Source organism: Hyperolius riggenbachi, chromosome 2, assembly GCF_040937935.1.
Source record: "Hyperolius riggenbachi isolate aHypRig1 chromosome 2, aHypRig1.pri, whole genome shotgun sequence".
NCBI lineage: Eukaryota > Metazoa > Chordata > Amphibia > Anura > Hyperoliidae > Hyperolius > Hyperolius riggenbachi.
The window spans coordinates 429,424,142-429,447,556 of NC_090647.1; the positions used below are offsets into that span (position 1 = coordinate 429,424,142).

General features: G+C 44.6%; 1 protein-coding gene across 2 annotated transcripts in view; it reads left to right on the forward strand.

Annotated features, from left to right (window-relative positions):
* The window catches only part of LOC137546905 (arylsulfatase H-like), a 228,656-nt gene that overhangs the window by 185,285 nt on the left and 19,956 nt on the right, over positions 1-23,415 (forward strand). For both annotated transcript variants that reach the window (XM_068269923.1, XM_068269924.1), the window contains exons 5-6: positions 5,233-5,653; positions 7,918-8,054. In XM_068269923.1, coding sequence (XP_068126024.1) covers positions 5,233-5,653; positions 7,918-8,054 — 558 coding nt within the window. The remainder of the gene's footprint in view (positions 1-5,232; positions 5,654-7,917; positions 8,055-23,415) is intronic.

Sequence of the window (23,415 nt, forward strand, 5' to 3'; positions counted from 1 at the left end):
TTTAGTATCACAAGACGCATTGCAACTCCTCCTTTTTCACTTATCTTCTTTAATACTGACATTTTCTCTTAACAATCACGGCCTTAGTTATCTCCTGTAATAGAGGCCGCCATGGCGGTGAGCGGCATGGCGTCTGTATCCGCGTCTCAGCCGGCGGCCTCCACCGCGCAGTTACATGTTGGAGTTTTGCCTGGTCCCTCAGTTGCACATAGACTGAGGGTATGCGCGCGCGTACCAGACGACAGGACCTTTATGCAAGTAGAAGGGGAGTCAGCTGATCAGCCGGTCATCTGACTCCAGCAGTGCTCCGGATTGGCTAAGTGACTGGGGCGGCACTGCGGAGCGCTCTTGGTATATATAGGACCTGCCTGTCAGTTGCTCTTCGTCTGCTGTTGGAAATGCTACGTGTTAGCACTCAGACCTTAGTCAGATCCCAAAGTGTGCTAGAACCAGCAGGAGCTGGGGATCCACACTTAGCCAGATTCTGTTGATAGCTTAAAGTACTAATTGAATTGTATTATTTGTTATGACCCTCTGCTTGCCTTGACTACTCTTCTGCCTACTGATTCTGTGTCTATGCCTATCTGATCTTGTTGCCGACTCAGCTTGTACCTTACTCTGATTCAGTCTTCTGTCTTTGTACCGTATCTGTCCGTGTGTTGCCAATCCTGCTTGTCTGACTCTCCTGCCCTCACCAGTGAGCTTAGTGCTGGTGAGGGACTCTCAGTTTAGTATCACCTGCTCCTCAGGTTGATAGCTGCAGTACAGTCTTAATCACCTGCTCCTCAGGTTGATAGCTATAGTACAGTCTGAATCACCCGCTCCTAGGGTGATAGGTACCTTCTGTTTACTGTGCATCATCCGCTCCTCGGGTGAACCGATCACTACTTCATCTGAGTCTCCAGCCTGCTGGAGTACTGACTCCAGTGTTCTGTAGAGATACCCCTCGTTACCAGCTCCTTTGGGAAAGTGGGTATCTCTATCTATATTTACTGTTGCACCAAACACTTATCTCACACCTGGTTGTCTTGTGTCTTGCTATACTCGCATTATTGGTGATTCTGCAGATCACCATATAATCAGGTATAGCATCTGTATTATTGGTGATACTGCAGATCACCAATAATCAGAAAATCTGTCCTTGCTGACACCAATAATTACATCTCCTCTTTCTTTAGGACCGTGTACTCAAGTAATATGCATAAATCACACTTTGGTTCACTTCTTATATCACTCTCTTTGTAACACTTCAGAACATAGCACAGAAGAACACATGAACTTCAACTCTTGACTTGAAACGGACTTGACAGGCACACTGTCTCTGAATCAGGCCTAAAGCAAGCGGTGGCTGTGTCAGCTCAGCGGGGTACTTAGTGGAGGCTGATAATGTCTTTTGTAACAGAAAAGATTTCACATTCAATACACTCACTTAGTCAGAAGCAGATTTCTTCACTTTAGATGGCAGCAACAACTGTATCATCAACACAATGTCTCGGTATATTTAAGGCCTTTGCACACAGACAGTCTCTAGTAACAGCAATATGAACAGGCCTGGCTTCTCCAGGTTCTGGGTTGCTATATTTCTAGCTCAGCAAGCCTCCGCTGGACACTGACTACTAACTGGACACACACTGTATCTTGTAGTTGGCTCTAGGGCCCATACTCATCTGGCTGCCAGATTTCCTTTCTGTCCATGCTAGCTCGGATTGGCTCTGTGTACACTGCCTCTGGTCTCCGGTCACTGTCTGGCCTGGTTGCCGCTGTCTCTCTGCTCTGCTCAGGTTGCTGCGTGGCCGCCGGGTCCCCTCTTAGACTCTGGGGTGACTGCTGCAGACGCTCTCCTTATGGCCTCCTCCCCACTCTCTCCTCCGCCTCCTGACTTTTTTTTGGCTAAGTTCCGCTCTCCTTCTCTCTCTGGCGTGCTCTGGCTAGTTTCAGCCAGTTCCCTCCAGCTACACCCTTCTAGCGCTGCCCCTCTGTGCCTGCGCTGTAGCTTCCGACAGGCCGCGCGGGGCTTCTCGAAAGTTCCACTGCTCTGTGTGCTTTGGTCGCTTAGCAACAGTCTACACAACCATTACAGCACCTCCTCTCCTATGGCACATAGTTTTAGTTCCACAGGCAAACATCTAAGGCGAAACTTAGCCTTAGATGCTAAAGTTACCTAACACATAGAAATACATTAGCAAAACTTTTGGGACCCTCTTTTAGAGGGTTACAGCTTCACTACCACAAAAACGTGGAATTAAACCCCCCTTTTTCTTTCGTTTGTAGGAACCCTGCAAATCACATTCTGTTTGAGAAGGTCCAACGTAGCCTGTTTCAAAGCTTTGGCTTTTGTTACATCCTTTAGGGCAGTGTTCCCTAACCCTGTCATCAAGGCCCACCAACAGTGCAAGTTTTGTAGAAATCCACAGAGGTAGTTAATCAGCTCTGCTGAGACACAAATTACCTGTGCATGTTTGTGGTTTTCTGCAAAACTGTTGGTGGGCCTTGAGGACAGGGTTGGGGAGCTATGCTTTAGGGCACTTGTAAAGATAACCTTTGTGGGGGGCAGTGAATTGAATACCAGTCTGTAACCCTCTTTTATGTTATGTTATGTTATATTATCTGGTTAAGCTCGTATCCAAATATTTCCCAAGCAACAAGGATTTATCTAACTGCATAGCACAAAGCTTATTTTTAGATGCAACACCCCTTTCCCAAGTTTTCAACCATGTGGCTCTGCAAATAGAATTTACTAATGCCGCAGCCTTAACTGTGGCTCCGAGGGATTCTATGGCTGCATCAGCTGGAAATGATAAGGCTTTGCCAATGACTGGGATAGCCACTAAAGACCTCTTTATAGCTAAACCTTCTCTTAAAAGATCTTGAGATAAAAAACCTTTTCTCAGGGGATTTTCATTGTGATTCCTCAATTGATTTCAAAGAATGATGAATGGGAAAGAATTTGGATGTAGGGTCCTCTAGACCTGCTGTACTGAATGCTAAGTCAGAACTCAAATGAAAACTGATGCACAGCAACAGGGGCGGGTTAACTCACCCTTATCACAGACTCTGTGTGTCGCCCTCCATGTTGCGTTTCAGCTCTCCAGCTACTTCCTCCGCCGGCTGTAAAGAAGGAAGTGTATGAGTGCTGGATCGCAATGTGGAGGGCAGCACACAGAGGCAACAGCAAGGGTGGGTTAATTCCCCATGCTGCAGTGCACTTTAGTTTAATTTGAGTTCTGTTCCGAAGTATTTGGTACAGCATTACAAATCAGTTCATTCATCCCTACGCTTTAGTTTGTGGCATTCCACATGTCAAAAGTGACCTGGGGGCCCCACGGACACCCCCCAACAGCAAATTTCTACCCACCCCCAGTGCTTCCGAGCTGGCAAGATACCCACCCACCTCAACTTTGTGCTCCCCGGGCCCCTACACAAGTTTTGGCAACATAGCAACTCACCTGTCCCTGCTGGCAAGCTGTTCCATTTGTCCATGCACTCACTTTTTCATCCTCACAGTGGCACCTTTTCCCAGTGCATATTATTACGTAATGACATGCGCCAAGTCACTGAGAAGATGCATCCAGCGGGGATACAGATGGGAAGAGTGGACTAATGGAGTAGCGCACTAGGCCAGAAAAAGTGAGTTGCTATGCTGCTGAAAACTTTACAGGGGCCAGGGGCGTTGCTAGGATCCCAAGAGATCCAGGGCACTCCAGCCAGAAAATGGGTGTGGCCAAATTTACATGAATTTAACAGCGGTCTAAGTAGGCCTGCTCAGCCAAATGTTGGATGAAGCCCCCTCTCCATTAATACAAACAAAAAAACCTGCAGCATATCACATAAATAGACAGGGTCACTTAAATATACCGTACTTAGGCTAGGGGATACCTGGCTTCTGTGCTGGCTAGTGTGGCTTTCTGCTGGGTGGGCTGGCCTGCCGCCAAATTATCTGGCAGTTCCCCCATAGCATTCCCTGACCTTCTAGTGGACCCATGCTCCCACCGGCCTCCCATTGAGGCACCACGACTCCCAGCATGCCCCCAGATAAGAACCACAGCTCCCTACATGCCACCAAAAAGGCATCACAGCACCCAGCATGGCACCACAGCACCCAGTATGCCCACATAGAAGCACCAAGGCCCCCAGCATACCCCAGTTGATGTACCACAGCTCCCAGCATGCCCACCATTGAGACACCACAGCTGACTCTGCCTGGGGGACATCCGAGGCACCCCAAAATAGATCTGGGGCACAGGTCACTGATCTTTGGGGCTAGCAGGGGCCTCAGGGAACACTAGTCGAGGGACACCTGGGGGATCCTGGTAGTGCTTGGGTATCTTGGGACCATTGCCCAGGTTGCCCCTATGGTAGCGCCAGCCATGCTGGAGAGACAGAATAGTTGGTTTTCAGGTCCTGCTGATGCAAATTGTTATGATGCTAATTTCATGGGAATGTATGCTGCTTGAAAATGGACCAAATCCTGTCTTTGATTGGTTCCACATCTAGTTAGCATAACAATTTGCATCAACTCTGATTTATTTACGTCATATTGATCAATTGACCATCCCAAGTCGCCAGTAGTCAATCTGTTGTAGCCAACAGCTAGTGATCAATTCTCTTTCATCTGGTTAAAGGGGACCCAAGGTGAGAGTGATATGGTTGCCTGGCAGTCCTGTTGATCTTCTAGCATACCCTGAGTCAAAACCCTGGAACAAGCATATGGCTAATCCAGTAAAATCTGAGTCAGCTGAGTCAGAGTACCTGATCTGCATATGCTTGTTCAGGTTCTATGGCTAAAAGTATTAGACATATAGGATCACAAAGACTGTCAGGCAACTGGTATTGTTTAAAAAAGGAAATAAATATTGCAGCCTCCATATTCCTCTAGCCTCGGGTTCCCTTTTAACTAAAAAAAAATAATAATTTTATAGGCGAAATTGAATTTCCTCCTTGGGTCAGTGGAGTCTTGTATGTTTGGAAAAATTACTTCATCACCACGTGGTGTATACTACATCTTGTAAGCTCCTCATTAACCACTATGATAAAAAAAAAGTATGGGTGAGTTTTTGACTTGGTCATGCATCTGAGTAAGAAGTTACTACATTTCTGTTCTGTTCAGAGATATTCAGTATACAAGCAATGATAGTATGAACGAAAAGTATATAGTTTGTCTTAAATGGGTTCTAATTAGTCAGTTATTTCTTCCTTTGTATCTATTGGAACCTTATTTTTATTATCTTACAGGAAAGTGGCACCTTGGTGTGAACTGTGAATCGAGGACTGATTTTTGCCATCATCCACTGAACCACGGTTTTGATTATTTTTTTGGTCTTCCTATGTCACTTGTAAACGACTGCGATGTCTCAAGACCAAGTGAACTATATGTTTTCCAGGAGCAGATGTGGTTTTATGCACAATTATTTATCACCACAGTGTTCACATTAGTGATCATTACATGGTTGAACCTAATAAACATTCCCTGGAAAATTATTTTTCTTGGTGCCCTTTTTGGCACACTATTCTTCCTGTATTTTTATATAGCTTTGGGATTTCAGCTGTACTGGAACTGCATATTAATGAGAAACTTTGACGTAGTGGAACAACCAGCGGATCTGGAGCTGAAAGCCCGGCAAATAGTTGAGGAGGCCAAGGGCTTCATTATCAGGTAAAAATACAAACTTTCATTTAGAAACAATCAACACATTACAAAAATGCCATTGCATTTATATCCATCTCCTGGTTTCTTTACCAAAATAAAAGCCTAGAACTAGTGGAAACTCAGCTAATCTGATTGGTAGACTGTCGTTGAATTCAAACATGCACCGACGTCATTCATTGATCAGGGATTGAGCGTGTGGAGCTTAAAGGACTTACGAGGCCAAGTCCATCAAAAAAAATAAAAAAAAGTTAGCTACCTTGCTCAGCTTGTAAGGCACGGAGGACGCCGTCCGCGCCCTCCGTGCCGTTCCGCCTGGTCCCCGCCGCTGCACAGCCCCCCGAACGGTCCCCGACCGCGCGGCCCGGGTCGGGCTCCCCAGCCCTTACCAAGATGGCCGGCGGAGCTGGCCGCGGCTGGGCAGTCCGCATAGCCGCCAGTGCGGCTGCGCAGCTCTAAGGCCAACCCCCCGATCCACGCAACAGTAGCGTGGATCGGGGGGTTGGCCTTAGAGCTGCGCAGCCGCACTCGCGGCTATGCGGACTGCGCAGCCGCGGCCAGCTCCGCCGGCCATCTTGGTACAGGCTGGGGAGCCCGACCCAGGCCGCGCGGTCGGGGATCGTTCGGGGGGCTGTGCAGCGGCGGGGACCAGGCAGAACGGCACTGAGGGCGCGGACGGCGTCCTCCGTGCCTTACAAGCTGAGCAAGGTAGCTAACTTTTTTTTATTTTTTTTGATGGACTTGGCCTCGTAAGTCCTTTAAAGGCTAGTGAAATGGGATCCTGTTAGGGCCCATTGACACTTGAAGTGGCAAAACAGTATCGCGGGTGATTTTTACCGCCATTAGCGCAATAAAATCACTGTACACCCTCGTGATTCCCTATGATCGCGATCAGCGCTTTTTTAAGCACTGTATCGCGATCGCTCCAGAATTGTGGAAAAATGCTGCAGGTAACAAGTTTTTCGATTGCCGCTAATCTCGAAAAGCCTTCGATCTGAGATCACTGCCATATAGCTACAATAGCGCTAGCGCTTTGCCGATTAGCAGGAATAATTCACTAAACGCCCTAGTGTGAATGGGCCCTCAAACATGGACTATACAGCCAGAAATAAAAAACCTTTAGGAACTCTACAGTTTATGACTTAATGAATACAACTGCTTAATTTTACAATATTACTTTATTATTTAGTCAGTGTTTGCCCATAGTAAAATCTTTCCTCAACGATTTACATTCTTAAATATATCACAGGTAGCAACATGATAACAGCTGGCAAGGTATATCAGTGCAGAACAGTGGAGTAGCTAAGGAGCTATGGGCCCCAGTGCAAGTTTTACATTGGGGCCCCCTAAGCACTCTATACATAACAACTGATACGGTGCACCAAAACCTGGAACATCCACAGTTTCAGAGGTACAAGAAGGGGATAGGGAACAGTTTGTTAATGATTACAACAACTATCTAAAGCATCTATAGAAGTCATTATTACCAGCACAGGACCAATATATAGCTAATACTGCGGTTGAGGGAGGGCCCCTTGGGGACCCTCTAGCCCAAGGGCCCCGATGCGGTCACAGCCTCTGCACCCCCTATTGCTATGCCACTGCTGCATAATGTTCATTTGTCACATGGTCTCCCAGAGTGCACTGGAAGGAGTAGGCTTTGTGACATCATAGCCTAGGCTAAATGTCACTGAGAGGGTGGGATTACACAAACACAGCGATTCCAGTGCTGGAGACTTGGGCGCAGCCGGCACCACCTTAGGCCGTAATAGGAATTACGGCTATAGCAGGCACAGGGGGTAACTTCGGCGCTGTCAGAAGACGGAGCTGAAGTTACTTTTAAATAACAGTAATTCGGCTTCCAGCAATCGCTAGAAGACGAATTATTTCATTCCCCACTATCCATGGTGGCCTGGAGGGGGAATAGTATTTAACACGGCCGGGACTTGTGCAGCAGCAGGATCAGCCATATACTGGCTGTATCCTGCGCCCAAGTCTCCCACGCCGATATCTCTCGTATGCGGGATTACATACCAATATACAGAAAAAGATATAACATAGGGAGTGTTTCTGATGCTGAAACCAGGATATTTAACGTAAAAATGGGTATCCTGAATTCTACTATATGACATTGTGGTGCCACTAAGTAAAAAAAAAAATAATAATAATCTAGTCATGACTACACCTACCAGTATTTAAAAAAAAAATACTCATGAAAGGTTTTAGGTTTCAAAAGAAAACATATATTAAGAAGAAAAAAATGTATCTTTTAGGAACAAGGAAAGGCCATTCTTGCTGTTTGTGACTTTTTTGCACATTCACAGTCCACATTCCACTTCAAAAGCATTTAGAGGGAGGAGCAAACATGACTTGTACGGAGACAACATTGAAGAAATGGACTGGATGATTGGTAAGTGAAGTCTAATTACCTTCTTAAATTAGAAGGTATTTTAAATAATTCAGCTATAAGTGAGCAACTATGATTTCCCATGATGCATCTCTCCTGAATATGCAAACTATATTTTTATGCTTTTAAAGGACCACTCCAGCGAGTAAGCAGTTAAAATCTGACAGAGCCGACAGGTTTTGTACTAGTTCATCTCCTCATGGGGAATTCTCAGGGTTTGTTTTTAAAACATTTCCTAATGGCAATTGCTAAGTCTAAATGCCAAAATAGTGTGCAAGTGAGTAGGGAGGCAGGCTAGTATCATACAGGTAATAATTTTTAAAACAAAGAAAACGCTGGTGTATGTTGAGCCTGTAGCAAATAGGTTTTAAAGAGCTACACCACACATACAGCCTCTTTAGGACTTATTTGTGCATGGTACGGATTGATATGGCAATATGCTCCATGCTGTTTTATGAAGGCCTCTTTCACATGGGTAAGACACCACTACTTCCCAGTGATATCAAAGGGCTGTGCAAAACAGAAAGTTTTAAAACACCAGCCAATTTAAACTCCATGTTTGGTGTAGGAAGGTTAAGTCTTTGAAGACGGTTCTATACCTAGATTTGAGTAAAAATGGGAACAACTGACTAACACAAAACAGAGGATCTTTAAGAATAGAAATCACATAACTCATTAACTATAAAATGATTGCAGTATATAATTGGATCGAGACTTTAAAAATTAGAGCTACTGTATAAAAAAAAAAAAAAATCAGACACTCTTAGTAGATTTAAAAATAACATCAATGGCATTTCTTCTATGTTCTTATGTTACATATGTTTTACTTTGATATTCTTGTTAACAGCAGTCCTTTGTTAGATTGTGACTGCTATGGCACTTGTGTACTTTCCAACTGTTCAATGATTTGAATTCTTTCCAGATGTCAATACCTGTGCCTTATATTCGTTCTTTGTAAAATGTTAAGGACTCCATACAGGAGTTATATCAGTGTAATTGACGAACAACCACATTAAAATGTTTTGAAAAGAAGACAGGTCAGGAAGCACAACGTAGGGAGAAGCAAAAAAAATCCATACACACACATTTCAGCAGTTTGTGTTAAACTGAACTTGAGGCCAGTTTCACACCAGCAACCAGTGTTTTAGTTGCAGTGCGATCGGACGATAGTACAGCACAGCAATGCTAAAAAGAGGCATAGTATTTACCTGTGCTTATGCGCAGTAATGAGCCTTCATGTAATTCCTGGCAGCAATTCAAATCTTAAGTGATGCTCTCTAGAGGTGACATAGCACGGACGATTGTAATATACATTCTATACTGCAGGTGGAAGCAGCAGCTGCAAGTGCTGCTTCCCTAGTAGTTACACCACTGCAGCTTGCTATAAGTTTCCAGGACTGACTGTAAGCTAAAGTTGCTTTACTTCTCTAGTCTAGCACTGTGTGTTGCATTAGGAATGATCTATGAGGTACTAAAGAGAGTGACGTGAGTTGAACCAAATTTTATGTTAATTGTATGCAAATATATGCATCTTGAAATTTGAACCAATTAAATGCCACAGTTGCAGCATTTCCATTAGATTGCAAGTCTTTGGCAGGGTCCTCCCTCCACTAGTGTATTCAACAGGGCTGGGCCGAGGCGAGAGGGGCTCCCGCCTCAGGGCACAGTGTAGGAGGGGCACACAACTCACTCAGCTATACTTCCCCTATTGTGTTTGAAGCAGATAGAAATAAGAAAAGGGGATACATGGCAGTGACTGCAAGCCAGATAACTAGAGATTTGGGGGGGGGGGGGGCTGGGCCGCCTCTTAGTCCAATAACAATCAGTGTGTGTAGGCTAGGGTGGAAGGAATGGAAGGGCACCCTTTGGTGTCTCAGCCTTGGGTGCTGGGGAACCTTGTCCCAGTTCTGGTATTCAGCATGATTGCGTGCACCTTTCCTATGACAGCCTCATACTTGTATTAACAGGCCTACCTAACCAGCCCAAAATCACATGATCATGTATTTTGTACCCTGTTTGCCTTGTACAGCTTTGTCTTCTGTTATATAACCTTAGAGCAGAATTAATTTGGAGGGCGCTCGTGGGTGTTCCCTATGGTATCTGTTTCGCCCGCTGCTAACCAGTTAGAGGTGGGTTCCCACTTCCCCACACTTAAAGGATAAAGCTGTAAAAATCAAGATAGGTTGCGCTGGGTCTATATCAATATGTGTATTAGGTCAAAAGTGTGTATATATATACACAACATATAATCATAAAATATATAATTATTTAGGAATATTTAATTCATATAGTCACAGTCTAAAAAGCGTTAATATATATGGAACACAATATAAATCACAGAATAAAAATATCAAGGTGCTAATATATCACATATCATTTGCACATCCACTCACTCAATCGTACCCGGACCATGCAATGTGTGCAAAAAATGTTGTGGTAAAAATGAAGATAAAAAGTATCAAGTTGAATGGGACAGCGATACAAAATCTCTGTGTAAGAACAGTTCCTATTGATTGTGTAAAAGTTCCTGCTGTCTTGTATCAGTATCGAAAGGTTATAGTTCTTTAGTGCAGATCCTTTTTAAATATATCACACGGTCAAAAGTTCTGTTCTATAAAAAGTATTTAGCATAAATCACAATTGGATCTCAAGTTTAGGTGGATACTCCGTAACAGATTACCTCCGTGGTGCCAGTGAGTTGTATGTGTCGCTTAGCATATACTCACACTCCCAACTAGGTATCCGGTGGTTGTTCAATCGGTAGATCACTCGACAAGTCAGAGCTCCGGTAGCTCAATGGCCTGTATCTGTAGCATCAGCTCTCTCCTCCCGTGTAGTTCCGCTTTGCGCTTGGATGACGGCAAGTAGTACTTCCGGGTGGCGGCTGGTTCACTTCCTGGTGACGTCACCTGCGTCTCACGACGCTCTGACCTGTCGAGTGATCTACCGATTGAACAACCACCGGATACCTAGTTGGGAGTGTGAGTATATGCTAAGCGACACATACAACTCACTGGCACTACGGAGGTAATCTGTTACGGAGTATCCACCTAAACTTGAGATCCAATTGTGATTTATGCTAAATACTTTTTATAGAACAGAACTTTTGACCCTGTGATATATTTAAAAAGGATCTGCACTAAAGAACTATAACCTTTCGATACTGATACAAGACAGCAGGAACTTTTACACAATCAATAGGAACTGTTCTTACACGGAGATTTTGTATCGCTGTCCCATTCAACTTGATACTTTTTATCTTCATTTTTACCACAAAATTTTTTGCACACATTGGATGATCCGGGTACGATTGAGTGAGTGGATGTGCAAATGATATGTGATATATTAGCACCTTGATATTTTTATTCTGTGATTTATATTGTGTTCCATACAGTGCTGTTTGTAATGGAAAAATCTACGCTTACGGATCATTACGCGTAACTTTACGCTATTATGCATTACGCAATTATGGTTATGGCGTAGGAAATTATCTACGGTTCATCACTGTAATTACGTGTTAACTTACGCAGTTACGCGTAAGGATACCGTAATGTAGGCGCTTACACTACGATGTTACGCGTAGTGCCGTAATACCCATTAATGCGTATTTTTTGACGCATACGGACGATGTGTACGCAATAGCCATCAATGTGACAGCTATTGCGTACACATCATTCGTATGCGTCAAAACATACGCTTATATACTGAAGGGCAGGAGAAAATACTATTGGTTGCTTAGGATGTTGACTGATTGGCTACTCTTAGAAAAGGGTAGTTTTTACGTTAGTAATTACGCATAAAATTACGCGTAAGTCTTCGTAAAATTACGCATACCTAGCAATTACGGTAGACAGTGTAATTACGATACCACTTAACTCCTTACGCGTAAATAATTACGCGTAAGACCGTAAGTTACGCGTAGTGCTTACGCGTAAATTTACATTGAATTATGATGCGTAATTACGCTCATGCGTAATTTCGGCCCAGCACTGGTTCCATATATATTAACGCTTTTTAGACTGTGACTATATGAATTAAATATTCCTAAATAAATATATATTTTATGATTATATGTTGTGTATATATATATATAAACACTTTTGACCTAATACACATACTGTTATATAACCTTGTTAGTTCTGTCATCCTTTGTATCATTATATGTATTTATTGTCCAGCACTGCATAGTATGTTGGTGCTTTATACAGTAGAATCTCTTTTTAGTAAAGCTCTGAATATAGTAAACTCAGTTCTCAGATCCCAGAAAATGCATCTGTATAAATATACAATGTATGCCCAATTCTGATACTGTATAGTAAACTTCTAATATAGTAAACTATTATCCTGGTCCCTTGGAGTTTACGATAAAGGCATTTTACTACAATAGCATAGCTAAAGTCATGCAATACAGACCCTTTTTGCTAGCTGCTCCAAGAAGAAAGTATCCCTCAACTATTCCACTCCAATCTGCTTTCATTTCTAAGATACCCAGCATGGTTTCACAGCTGCCTCAGTTGCTAAGGGATGCAAAACTTTTTTAAACATAGAGATGAATTTTCCACCAATAGGAAAACACATCCCAGTGTCCGGGCTGGTGCACACAAAGAGCGCTTCTGAGCGCTTTTTAAAACGCTTGTGCTTTGAAAAGCAATTGGCTAATGTATTTGAATGGGATGGGGCACACCAGGGCGATGAGCTTTTTCCCAAATGCAAACACAGGTCTTGTATTATTTTTGCTGATTTCTGAGGCGATTTAGCCTCAATGTTAAGTATAGGGAAGTGGCCAATCGCTCTGAAAAGCGCTAGATCAGAGCGATTTTCCAAGCAATTTTGTTACAGAAGCTGTTCAGTTACATTTACTGTAACAAAAAAAAAAAATGCTACACAAAAACGCTCCAAAAATCGCTAGGCATAGGCATGATTAGAAAATCGCTAGGCACATGCCTAGAATGACCTAAAAAAACACTGCAAAAAGCGCTAAGTGTTTGTGATTATGCTAGCGCTTTTTGGTGTGCACTGGCCCTTACAGAATACATTTTATGAAGTGTAAGCTCATGGGTGCATAAAGAATGTGTTGCAAACTAATGTTCAGTGCTTTTAGATTGCCTTTAGAGACACACACAAAAAAATATACAGCTGAGGAGGCCCAAGTAAAAGCTTTTTACTTTTAAATCTAACTATAATTCTATGCATATCTGAATTTGCAGGTTTTATTTAATAGTAAGTATGGAACAGTTTGTTCATGCATTTGGGGGCCCTCCGCCATTACTCTGCCTGGGGCCCTGTGAAAGTATAAATTGGCTGGTCATACTGCTAAAGAACTGCCAGTCCTTTAACCAGATCACGTCCTAACTACAGTATATTCACGTCGTAAGTGGCTCATGAAAGCCACACGAGTAAGTTACTTCACTTTAATGAGCACAGCGTGCGTGCTGCCACGCGCCTGGGCTCATTTACCCCCCTCCCTCTAACTACACTAACTAAGGATTCCCACCCGGGGGTCCGATCTCCCCACCCCCTGCTCGATCCCCTTTATTTGAGCACCCCCCCCTTCTTCCCCCATGCTGCAATGCAGGATTACCATGAAAACAACATACCTCACCTCGTTCCAGTGTGCGATCAGCCTCCCCTCCGTGCATTACTGCTGCCTGTGTCATTATCCAGAACGGATCGGGTCCCGGCTTGATGACGACATCAAGCCGGGACCCGATCCGTTCGGCATAATGACACAGGCAGCGGTAATGCACGGAGGGGAGGCTGATTGCACGCTGGAACGAGGCGAGGTGAGCTGTTTACATGCTAATCCTGCATTGCAGCATGGGGGAAGAAGAGGGGGAGGGATGAGGGGGGGGGTCAGCATTTCTCCACACATGGCTATCTGGGGGGGTGACACAGGGTGACACATGCTTATCTATGGGGCAGAGGCACACTTTGCTATCTATGGGGGGGGGGGGGCGCAAAGGGCCTGCCTATCTATGGGGAGGCAGGAATAATGCAGCACATCTGGCTATCTATGGGGAAGGGGGGGGGATTAAGCAGCCCATCTGGCAATTTTTTTTGGGGTGTGGGGGTCAAAAGGACACCTGGCGGTTTATATGGGGACGGGACTAATAGAGGCAAATCCGGCTATACTGGGGGGGGGGATGGGTACATCTGGCTGTCTATTGGAGGGGGGAGAACAAAGGGGACACCTAGCTGACAATGGGGGTGGGGTATAAAGGGGCATATCTGGCTAACAGAGGGGCACATCTGGCCTTTTTATATAGGGGAGGGGCTAATAAGGGGCACATCTGGCCATCTATACTGGGGGAGATAAAAGGGGCACACTTGGCTATCTATGGGGGATGGGGGAGTAAAGGGGCACACCTGGCTATCTATGGAGGGGGGAGGGGCACATCTGGCTATCTACAGGGGTGGGAGCTAATAAATGGGCTTAGTTTTTTTAATATATGTATGCCTTCAGCGTATATTACAGTTATTTCGGCAAATACATCTTGTGATTACTGATAAAGTGAAATGCAAAAAAAAAATAAAAAATACACCCTTATTTACAAATAATATATTGTTGCCATACATTGTACTAGGAACATAAATTAAATGTTGAAATAAACAGGACACATGGGCAAATAAAATCTGTGGGTTTGATCTACAGTAAAACTTTTTATTTTCAAACTGTAAGTGTTGAAAACTTAGAAATAATGACTTTTTCATTTTTTATTCTCCTTATTCCTTTTAAAATGCATGCAAAATAAAATAATTCTTAGCAAAATGAACCACCCAAAGAAAGCCTCATTGGTGGGAAAAAACAAGGTATAGATCATTTATGTGTGATAAGGGCTGATAAAGTTATTGGCTAATGAATGGGAAGCATGTGAAATGTTGAAAATTGCTTGGAATTTTTAGGGGGAAAATCCCAGGGACGCGAAGTGGTTAAAGAGAACCCGAGGTGGGGATCTTAGAATGAAATCTATACACAGAGGCTGGGTCTGGCTATAGTGCCCAGCCTCTGTTGCTATTTGAATCCATGCTAAGTCCCCCCTACGCTCCGCTCTCCCACATAAATTACAACCGCGCTGTCGGGCAATGTCTACCTTGCTAATGTCACTCACGTCACTCCCCCCGTCTCCTGCAGAGTGCCGGTCCCCGCCTGCGTCCCTTCCCTCCAATCAGCGGCGAGGGAAGGGACGTGGGCGGGGACCGGCACTCTGCAGGAGACGGGGGAGCGGCGTGAGTGACACTAGTGAGGTAAATACAGCCCGCTGCTACACGCTGTCAGCAGTGCGGCTGTAATTTATGGGGGAGAGCGGAGCGCAGGGGGGACTTAGGGGGCATTCAAATAGCAACAGAGGCTGGGCACTATAGCCAGACCCAGCCTCTGTGTATAGATTTCGTTCTAAGATCCCCACCTCGGGTTCTCTTTAAGGTAGGATACTGAAAATGGTATTTTGCCAATGTGTGGTGCACATGTGCCTCAAATCAGTTACTTTCCCTCTGACACATTGCGTTATAAGGGACACAGTTTACCTTAAAAAAGTCTATCAACATCTCACACCACCTCAGCTGCAATGCAACAGATTCTACTGTTATGATGCAGAGCATTCAGTGTATTGCTAGAATCACACGCACACAATGTTTCTCTATCATTGCTCACATTGGTCAGATGCTTTATTGCCTGCGTTACATCGCATGCACTGCAAATGTTATATTTGGTTGCATTATGTGTACATTATAATGCAAGGCAATGCTACTCCCCAGTGTGTAAAAATAGCTTTATACTGTGCTTAATGCTTTCTGTAAGAAAACATTGACTTGAAGGTTAATGTTACAGAATATGAGAACAAATAAATAAGCGTGCAGGAAAAAGGGCGCCGTGAAAAAAGAGCCCGGCTGGATAACGAAATGGCGCCGGTGGATAACGAAATCTGATAACGATAAACATCGTAGTCAAACTTGGTTAACGATAAATACCATTGTCAAAACAGATGGGAAATTATAATGAAAAGATATCAACGTTAACATTTGTTACGTAGTTAAACAATGCAGCTTAACTCAACCCTACTCTCACACAGAACCCTCCTCTGGTGGTGCCTAAAACTAACCACTCGCCTGGTGTTGCCTAACTCTAATCACCCCCATGGTTCCTAACCCTAACCCCCCCCCCAGTGGGGCCTAACCCAAACCCCCCTCTCCCCAGTGGTTCCAAAACTTAACCACTCCCCCTGGTGGTGCTTAACCCTAACCATTCCCTCTGCAGAAACACCCTTTTATGCTGCGCATACACGGGTCGACCCGGCAGCTCAATTAACCGCCGGATCGATTCCCGCCGCATCCCCGCTCGTCCCCACCGCCGTCCGGATCGATTCCCACTCGTCCCCGCGGGCGCTTCCTTATCTTCTGCTCGACTCCCCGTTACTGTCCGCCCGCGGGGAATCGGTCTGGGGGTAATCGGACCTGTCGGAAATTATAGCTCCCAGCATCAGCGGCTCGAATAGCGGTACAGAAACGTACCGTGTTTCCCCAGTATTACACATAGAAACGAAAAGAACTTTGATAACGTAAAATTTGTACATACAAACAAAATAATATGACAAAAACCATAACGTTGCAAGCTTCTAAAACGATAACATACTTCAAAAACTGTAATGTTGTTAATGATATTTATCGGGGCACTCTTTATTCTGCTTTATTCGCCGTATTAAAGATGATTACATTAGAGTCTATGGCGGCGCCCTTTTCATTCACCCTCAGCCGGTGCCCTATTTCCCTGCTACCAATAAATACAGTTGCTAATCACCTACACCTGAAAGAAAGAGACAATGCAGCTTACCAATAAAATACCAATAACCAGATGCAACCAGTTGGTGCAGGATTAGAAAAGCAGATTCTTGCAGCTTGAAAATAGACCAAATAAATTCCACCTTTGTAGGAATAGCTACCAGGCCCGGCATAAAGTAGCTGGGGGTGTTTGGAGCTGCACAGTGGTGCAGTGGTGAATCATAGCGCTAGGGAACTAGGATCCCAGATTCAAGCCTGGGCCAGTACCTATGGCCTCAATTCACTAAGCTTAACTCCTGTCTTTAATAACTTTTCTGAGCTGTTTTACAGTTATCACAATTATATCACCATGGTGATAACTGTAAAACAGCTCAGAAGAGTTATTAAAGACAGGAGTTAAGCTTAGTGAATTGAGGCCATATATGTATGGAGTTTGCATATTCTCACTGTGTCCTTGCAAGTTTCCCCCCCCCAAAGCCATAATAACTTACAAATATTATTAATTAATGTTAATAAACTTTATTTATAAATCGCTAAGGGTTCAAACCCACTAGCAGCCCTCTCTAAGCGATAGTGATTTGAAAAAGATCTTGCTAATGCAATGCTATAGGGGATTTTTATAAAATAACATCGCTCAAGTGGGATCACACCCATAGCATTACATTAGCAAGAGAACACATCTAGGTCCAATAGATCTCAGATAACTGCAAATGCTTCCCTGGGTCTAAGACCCCACATAATCAATTGTAACCTTATAGCAAGAAGGGAAGAAAACTATATTGAGTAATTCATAAAATACTATACTTTAATTTAATCAATTTCCAAAATATAAAATAATGCACCTATAAAAGGACCAATTACAAGTAGCATGTGGGGTTAAGCATGTAACACACAGCCTCAAAACATCAATAACAATCAAATTCCACTAAATCAACTGGCCAGTTGTCTTATCATAATATGCGCATAAAAGATGAAAAAAGTGAAAAAAAGGGGGTGATCAATTTGCATCCAAATTGTCTCAAAGAGGTAGATATGGTTCAGATGTAAGTCTATTATACCCTGTAGGAGTAATGGTATTGGTGTTAATCAGGAAGTCCATCCATGTATCGTCATTGTACATAAGCCAAAAGATCATTAAAGTAGACAAATTGCCATTGTATATTCTTCAGTGTAAAACTCCAGGACAGTAAAAGTCCGCCAGGATAAATCCTTATGCAGAATTGTCCATATTGGATAAAGTGACAGGTTGCATGGGTTCTGATGTAATTCAAAGCTTATATCACAATTAAATTCACGTTTGGGAAACATCAACAGCCTAGGTGTAATATGATCAGCAAATGTAGTCCGCCAGGTTAGCCACCTTATGCAGTATGATCTCAAGGCCTAGCTGTATTTCCCTATGATATATGGAAATTTATACCCACAGTCCACCTCCATGCAGGTTGTGGCAATTTAGGACTGGTTAGCAATTGATTGAATGTCTATTAAGAAATAGATATCTTTTTCCTTTGTAAATGAACCATCAACTCCACATTGGGATTGTATCGATAGATAGGATTCAAAATTGATACTCATCCGATTGCTGCGTGGATACTGATAGTGAGGCCTCCATGCTCATTCCCCCATGCACCTGGTTGGTCCGTATGCGGGCCCAAAATGCCGACCGGTTTCGCTGGTCAGGTTACCAGCATCATCAGGGCAGGCCCCCAGAATGTGTCCCTCCGAGAGGAGATGCCGGCCTTAATGGCGCCGGGCGGCCAGGGAACGCCACTCCGCCCCCCTCCCGCCAGGGCAGTGGCGCGGGAGGGGGGCGGAGTGGCGTTCCCTGGCCGCCCGGCGCCATTAAGGCCGGCATCTCCTCTCGGAGGGACACATTCTGGGGGCCTGCCCTGATGATGCTGGTAACCTGACCAGCGAAACCGGTCGGCATTTTGGGCCCGCATACGGACCAACCAGGTGCATGGGGGAATGAGCATGGAGGCCTCACTATCAGTATCCACGCAGCAATCGGATGAGTATCAATTTTGAATCCTATCTATCGATACAATCCCAATGTGGAGTTGATGGTTCATTTACAAAGGAAAAAGATATCTATTTCTTAATAGACATTCAATCAATTGCTAACCAGTCCTAAATTGCCACAACCTGCATGGAGGTGGACTGTGGGTATAAATTTCCATATATCATAGGGAAATACAGCTAGGCCTTGAGATCATACTGCATAAGGTGGCTAACCTGGCGGACTACATTTGCTGATCATATTACACCTAGGCTGTTGATGTTTCCCAAACGTGAGTTTAATTGTGATATAAGCTTTGAATTACATCAGAACCCATGCAACCTGTCACTTTATCCAATATGGACAATTCTGCATAAGGATTTATCCTGGCGGACTTTTACTGTCCTGGAGTTTTACACTGAAGAATATACAATGGCAATTTGTCTACTTTAATGATCTTTTGGCTTATGTACAATGACGATACATGGATGGACTTCCTGATTAACACCAATACCATTACTCCTACAGGGTATAATAGACTTACATCTGAACCATATCTACCTCTTTGAGACAATTTGGATGCAAATTGATCACCCCCTTTTTTTCACTTTTTTCATCTTTTATGCGCATATTATGATAAGACAACTGGCCAGTTGATTTAGTGGAATTTGATTGTTATTGATGTTTTGAGGCTGTGTGTTACATGCTTAACCCCACATGCTACTTGTAATTGGTCCTTTTATAGGTGCATTATTTTATATTTTGGAAATTGATTAAATTAAAGTATAGTATTTTATGAATTACTCAATATAGTTTTCTTCCCTTCTTGCTATAAGGTTACAATTACATTAGCAAGAGCTTTTCAAATCACAAAGTGCTCAGAAAAGTGTTCCTAGAAGGTTCCAGGCCTCAAACAGAGCTGTACAATAGAAAGGGAATTGGTCCCTTCCTCCGCCCCAAGAAAGCATGTCATCTTAGTTTTGCATAGTTCTATTAACTTTACATTTTACTGATTTATATTACATCTATACTGGCTACTGGTTCTGCGTGCAAGAACGGTCTTCTGGGTGCAGGATGGGATAGTGGGCCGAAAACTTTTTTTGCAGACAGGAATACTGCCAGCAAGTAGGTTTTCAGCTGTAAATTATGCAACATTCTCAGGCCTCAATTCACTAAGCTTTATCGAACGTTTGATAATTTACCTCATGAGTAAAATCTAATTTTGAACTCACTAAGGTGTTATAGATTTATTGAACATTTTATCGATAAAACATTCGATACATCTATAACACCTTAGTGAATTCAAAATGAGATTTTTCTCATGAGGTAAATTATCAAACAGTCGATAAAGTGTTTGATAAAGCTTAGGGAACTGAGGCCAATGTGATCCTGCAGCTAAGATACGCTTTTTAAAGGGGCACTATGGCGAAAAATTTTAAAATTTAAAATATGTGCAAACATAGACAAATAAGAAGTACGGTTTTTCCAGAGTAAAATGAGCCATAAATGACTTTTCTCTTATGTTGCTGTCACTTACAGTAGGTAGTAGAAATATGACAGAAGTGACAGGTTTTGGACTAGTCCATCTCTTCATAGGGGATTCTCCGGGATTTATTGATTTTCAAAAGCACTTAGTGAATGGCAGTTGCCCTGTCCAACTGGCAAAAAACTGTGCAGAGCGCAGGGAGGCAGGTCAGCATCACTGTTTAAATTCATTTTAGGGATTATCTTTATAAAGACTAAAAGCCTTGCTGAGAATCCCCTATGAAGAGATGGACTAGTCCAAAACCTGTCACTTCTGTTACATCTCTACGACCTACTGTAAGTGACAGCAACATAGGAGGAAAGTAATTTATGGCTCATTTTACTCTGGAAAGACATACTTCTTATTTTTCTATGTTTGCACATATTTTACATTTTACAATTTTTCACCATAGTACCCCTTTAATAAAACAAATAGTCTAATTTAAAAGGTGGATTTTAGCTAGTGATGCTCATCTGAGCTAGGATATCCGAGTTACTCGGATATCCTAGCTCTTTTTTTCACTATTCGAGCTCGAATACCGAGCTCGAATAGTATTAGCTATCCGGGCTGTGCTATCCGATCGCACTCGGATAGCAAGCAGCTATCCGGAGATATCCTAGCTATCCGAGCTCGGATAGCGTCAGGAGCTCGGATAGCGTCACGACAGACGTCACCTCGAGTCCTCACAAGCGCATCAGAGGGCTCCAAGCCCTCTGACTGTAGCCAATCACAGAGAGGGAGCCTAGCCAAGCCCCCCTCTATAAATAGCAGACGCCACCTTGCCTCACTCGTCCTGCTTGCGACTTACTGACTGATTGTACTGAGAGACTGCTCCAGTGCTTTTTGTCTGTGTGCAAGTGCATTGCTATTGTTCTAAACCAAGCGTTTTTACACTCCAACACTTGATCTTCAACTGTATTGCTTTGTATTGTAGATAGATTGTATTTTAGGCAGTTTAGGTTGTGTGATTAGGGACTAGGGAGGGAGAGTCTGTCACTGGTGCTGCTGCTGCAGGCCTGCAGCCAGCAGCTAGGCCCTGTGCCTGCCCTGCTCTGTGCTCTTGCTCTAGTCTCTAGTTACCTCACCTCACCTGTCTTTACTGTACTACTTCTGTGTTAGATAGATATTGTACTATTTTATAGTTAGCAAGGCCCAGCTTTACTGCTATACCTGTCCTGCTGTATCTGCTCTCTGTAATCTAGTCACACCTGTTGTATTATTTAGCTAGATTCTTCTATTGTTTAGTTAGTAGTACTGTAGTGTACTGTACTCTAGTCTGTGTATAGGTACCGTCCGTCATCGCGTTACCTAGTGTCTTTGTGTGCGCAGTGCACGTCTGCGCTGTCCGCACCCTCTCGTTAGTGCTACACCTGTCCTATTGTTTATATATTACTTCTATTGTGTATTTGCTGACTTGTACTGTAGTCTGTGTATAGGGACACCGTCAGTCAGCGTCAGCTAGGGTCTTTGTGTGCGCAGTGCGCACTCTCTCGTTAGCGCTAAACCGATCTCTGCTGTAGAGTACACCTGTCCATCACCTCACACACCCACCACCACCAGTCCCACCCCATTAAAGTACCCCACTTGTCCCACCCGCCTTTACATACATAAGTTTTTTTTCCATTTGTATAATATTTAAAATATACAATGTCTGGCACTGGCAGCCGCAGTCTGGGCAGGGGCAGCAAGGGCATCGCAAAGAGAGGAGGTCGTGGGCGTGGCAGCCGCGCCACCACCACCATGCGCAGTTCTGCGTCTGCACCAGTGGCTATTCCGCCATTAGCCACTGGCCGTGGACGCCTTGGCCGCCCAACAGCTGGGAGTCACGCTGCAGAGACACAGCAGCAGCAGCGTGTGGCCCAGATGTTCTTCCCACCGCCAGGTCGTAGCCGTCCTATTGAGGATAAGGACGCAGACGCTGTGGTGGAACTGATGGTGGATGAGCAGGCCACCATTAGCTCTGGAACCGAGTCCTCCACCCCCTCCACCACTCCTGTTCGCAAGAGCAGCAGCAGCCGCCCAGCACTGCCTGGGGAGCAGGAGGAGGAGTGCAGTTCTCCAGCCCCAGTGGGCGACACCAGCACCCTGTCACTCAGCACCTTCTTATTCCCAAGCACAGCGGGGCTATGGAGTGCTGTTGCGGCAGAATTGGAGGAGGAAGGAATGCTCATGGGCACTTTGGGGGATGATGCTTTGGACAGTCAGACAGTGGTGACTGTCCATCCGCCCATGCATGCAGAAGGGGAGTTTGGGGGATCCCAGCAGGACATGTTTGTGGAGGGGGAGGATGATGATGACATTGTGAAGGACAAAGACTGGTTGCAAGGTCCTAGGAGTGGGAATGTCATCAGCTCTGAGGAGGAGGAGGAGGATGCGTCTCCGGGCCTTGCTAGAAGGATCAGCATCGCAGGCATGGGCAGGATCACAAGTGGGCGTGGTATGCAGGCCACACAGCATGCTGATCAGGAGACGAGTTCTGCCAGTGCCACCACCAGCCGCACCAAGAACCCCCCCCCAACCACCACAGGGAGACCAGCGGCAGCAGCACCTTCCAGCCGAAGGGGCAACTTTACCTCCCCAATATGGAATTTTTTCACCCTTCCATATTTGGAGTGCAAGTATGCCACCTGTAACCAGTGCCGCAAGCAGCTCAGCAGAGGGAAGGAGCCCTCTGCGTTTGGCACCACCTCTCTGGTCAACCACCTTGCAGGGAAACACTTTCACGAGCATGAGGAGTTCGTGAAGTTGAAGGAAGCTGGCAGTGGCAGACCCGCCACCACTGCGACGCCGTCGGCAGCAGGAGTGCGTCAGCAACGCACTGCTCCTCCTCCCTCTGCAACTCCTGTCGCTGACACTGAGGCCTGTTCTGGCAGCCAGTCCTCAGTGGCCTCCTCTGCTCCATCCACTGCTTCCCGTGCCAGCAAAAGACCTCGCCAGACCCTGCTCAGCGACACCTTCCAGGGGGTGGTCAGGGTTCTGCCTCCCAGCAGCCGTCGCGTGCGCCAGCTGAACGGCTTGCTGGCACGGGCCATGTGCTCCCAACTCCTGCCTTATTCCCTTGTGCA